The 3,571-nt window shown below is 34.3% G+C and overlaps 1 protein-coding gene across 1 annotated transcript; it reads left to right on the forward strand.

Annotated features, from left to right (window-relative positions):
• Positions 1-250: 250 nt before the first annotated feature.
• Positions 251-1,294, forward strand: LOC136223666 (uncharacterized). Its single transcript, XM_066011778.1, has one exon. It carries the CDS (start codon positions 447-449, stop codon positions 1,158-1,160), a length of 714 nt encoding a protein of 237 aa, XP_065867850.1. The 5' UTR covers positions 251-446; the 3' UTR covers positions 1,161-1,294.
• The last annotated feature ends 2,277 nt before the right edge of the window (positions 1,295-3,571 follow it).

Genomic DNA, 3,571 nt, shown 5'->3' on the forward strand with positions numbered 1-3,571 from the left:
TGATTTCTCTAATAGGATGTTATTATTATACTTTATCCCTAAATAAAATTCACTTATTTTTAATGAATTTTAAAAAATCCAACTATATTTATAATTACAAATCACTTAACTAAAATATAAAAAAATAGGAAAAACTGTGACCTTGGAATATATTTTCTTCTTCCTATATTTGCATTAGAACATTATAGAACTTGGTTTTATCTTCTGAAGTAAACCATGAAAAACCCACTAGACATTTCAGTCACACAGACGGTTACTTTACACAGTTTTACCACACGTAGCCACAACATCTTCTTAGCTTGACACCTGTCCTCCCACACGTCAATCTCCGGCAACTTCTACGGCCATCATAAATTCCCTCTTCCTCCGAATATTCCAAACATTTCCACTTTCAAATTTCAGTTTCAAAGAGGGAAAATAAAAAAGCTTCAAACTTCCATTCAACAATGGCTCCAAAAAAGAATCAGAAGAGAAGATCAATAGGAACTGTAGTGAGATCTACAAGAAGAGTCGAAACTATAGAAGTTTCAGTCATGGAAGCCGGAGACACTCAAGAATCTACTCAGAACGTTTTCACTGAAGAAATTTTTGCCGAAGAACCGACAGTTAGAAGAAATATTCCGGTAGAAGAAGACGGAAAAGAAGGGGAGAAAACTGAAATTCCAGTTGAAGATGGAGAATTAGGGGAGAAGACTGAAACTCCGGTGGAAGACTACGGAGAAGTAGTAGGAGAGGAGGAAAGTACTGAAATTCCGGTCGGGAAAGAAGAAATGAAGAAGGAAGAGGTTCCGAAAGAGGGGAAAATGAAAATGAAAACCGGAGGAGAGCGGAGGAAGAAGAGGAAGAGATCGAAAGGGGTAAATTCGGCGGAGGAGAGTAATTTTAAGGTTTATGTGTTTAGGGTTTTGAAGCAAGTTCATCCGGATTTGAGAATTTCAGGTATGGGGATGAGTATTATAAATAGTTTAATGAAAGACATGTTTGAGAGAATTGCCGACGAAGCGGGAAAGCTGTCGGAATATACTCGCCGGATGACACTGTCGTCGAGGGAGATTCAGGACGCAGTGAAGCTGGTATTGCCTGGTGAACTCGGCAGGCATGCGATTGCTGAAGGATCTAAAGCTGTTACTAATTATATGACTTATAATCTTAATAAGTAGCGGTTTTTGTTAAATATTTTAATTAACTAATTTATGGCTTTAGCTTGTTTTAATGTAGTAGGTTGTAGGTTGTAGTTTTTTTGGGGTTGTAGTAGGTTGTAGTTTTGATCTACTTAGTGAATTATTTTGTTATATATTCTGTATTTTTTTTATGTTATTATTATTATTATTTTTTTTGTATATTGTTTACGATTATGAATGTGTTCTTTTATATATATATATATATATATATATATATATATATATGTATTTTTTGCTAGTAAAAGAGTTGCTTTAATCTAATTTAGGCAGAAAATAAAGTTTCTATTACTAATAAATTCCTCATTTTACTAGTTAAATTAAATATTTCATTTTTTAATGATAAATTTTAAAATGGCTCTTAAATTGGCAAAATTTAGTTCAAATGAATTGGTATTAATCCAAATCTTGTGAAGTTGTAATGTTTTTTTTTTTTTTGTTTTTTTTTGTGTGTAATCCAGAGTGTAATCGAAATAAAAGGGAAATTAAGGACATGACTCATTCCATAAGAGTGTGTGTGACAAGAATAATCGCACTGATCTTCTCATTCCATAAGAGTGTGTGTGACAAGAATAATCGCACTGATCTTCACAAAGAATAATCTGGACCTCTACAGGAAGTATATCACACTTGGATCTCTATAGGAAGTATATCACACTTTTGATGATCAAAAGGAAATGATTCAGTGAGTAGTTTGATGAAAAGTATGAATGAGTTTCAGTACTCTTGACATCTCGTTAATAATCATGCTAATTGGTAGTGACTGCTAGTCCTTTTATGTATCATTGTGAGAACAGTAAAGTGAATTAAGCTCTACTCGGATTTTTCTGTAACTTCTATTTCAAGCCAGTTTAAGTCTGAAGTAAAGTGAAGTAAAGATCTCAGAGTTCAGTTAATACAGCCGTACAAATGCTATCGGGATTAATTATAAATCCACATCTCTAGTGTATCCAGGACGAGGTACCAGTGTATCCAGAACGAGGTACCACTGAGGCCAAATATCTTTACTTTTAAAGGTATTTACTAGTAAAAGTTGTGCATTTATGACTTTCTTCACGGGACAATACAAAACTAGCACCTTTTAAGGTGTTAGTTTTCTTTTCTAACTCATTTTGAAAAACTAACCAAAACTAACACATTTCATTAACTAAATTCCAACATTGTCCTTCTCCCTAACCTTTTATAACGTTGTCTTTCTTCTCATTTTCCTCTTTTTCTCGTGCGCTCGCTCTTCTCTCTCTCTCTAAAGAAGAAATCAATTTACAGATAACGATCTACAATCAATCCAACCCACAGTTTGTGCTTTAAGATTTTATACACAATCATGTAAGTTTTTCATTTATTTACAATATTTAAAGCTTCGTCCTATTCATGGTTAAGACGTAGCACTTTGTTTCTCTAAAACCCAATGTATATTATTGCTGTTGCCTTTTCATGTTATTCATGTTCGTGCGAAGCCCTAAAAACAGTGATATTGTTGTAGGGAGATGCATTTGGTTTGTAACTTCACTCTACGATTTTTTCACGAAATGGTCGATATACGTCGATATCTTATGAATATCGACAGACATATCAGCGTCAATAGCTGATGAATATCGACGTATATCGACCTCGGTTAAATGTGATTTTCCATAATAAATCATAATATTCAAACACAAAACACATAAAACATGGATAAGAACAATATTTTTTATATTATAATAAAGAAAAAATACATAAAACATCAAAAAAACGAACAAAAAACACATAAACAAAAGAGAAACAAACACAAAACACATAATAACAAAAGTACATAAACATTAAAAACAAAAAATACATAAACTAAACATTCAGGTACTCAGGACCCAACAGGGCGTCAGCGTAGTCCATGTTGGACTTCTCCAACTGCCTTTTGAGGCGCCTAATTGTCCTCCTGAGCCGCCTGTTTTCTTCCTTAACTGACTCCAGATGGCCAGTCATGGCATCTGCAGCGAAAGACATGGTGTGCGTCATGCCCCTCATGAAGCGGATAATTTCGTATGTGTCCCCTTCACGGAACGAATCGTTGAACGAAGCTATTAGTGCTTCGAACTCAGGCAAAGAAGGTGGTGGTGGTGGCACTTCCATTTTTGGATAAACTAGAGTGTTTACGAGTTTACTAGAATGAATAAAGGGACAATAACTATGAACAGACAAAACATCTATTTATAGGAGAAAGAACCGTAATGTTCATGGGGAATCTCAACAGACAAGCCTCATATTTAATGCTTAGAGTGATATTCGAAGAAAAGTGAAAGTCAAAGTGATCATTACCTGCATTTAATGTTCATTAACAGATCATTCTAGAAAAACGTCTTTCGATCTTCCGTCGATATCTGTCGATATATGATCAATATCGACAGCTATCACGAGAA

This window comes from Euphorbia lathyris, chromosome 3 (assembly GCF_963576675.1).
Source record: "Euphorbia lathyris chromosome 3, ddEupLath1.1, whole genome shotgun sequence".
NCBI lineage: Eukaryota > Viridiplantae > Streptophyta > Magnoliopsida > Malpighiales > Euphorbiaceae > Euphorbia > Euphorbia lathyris.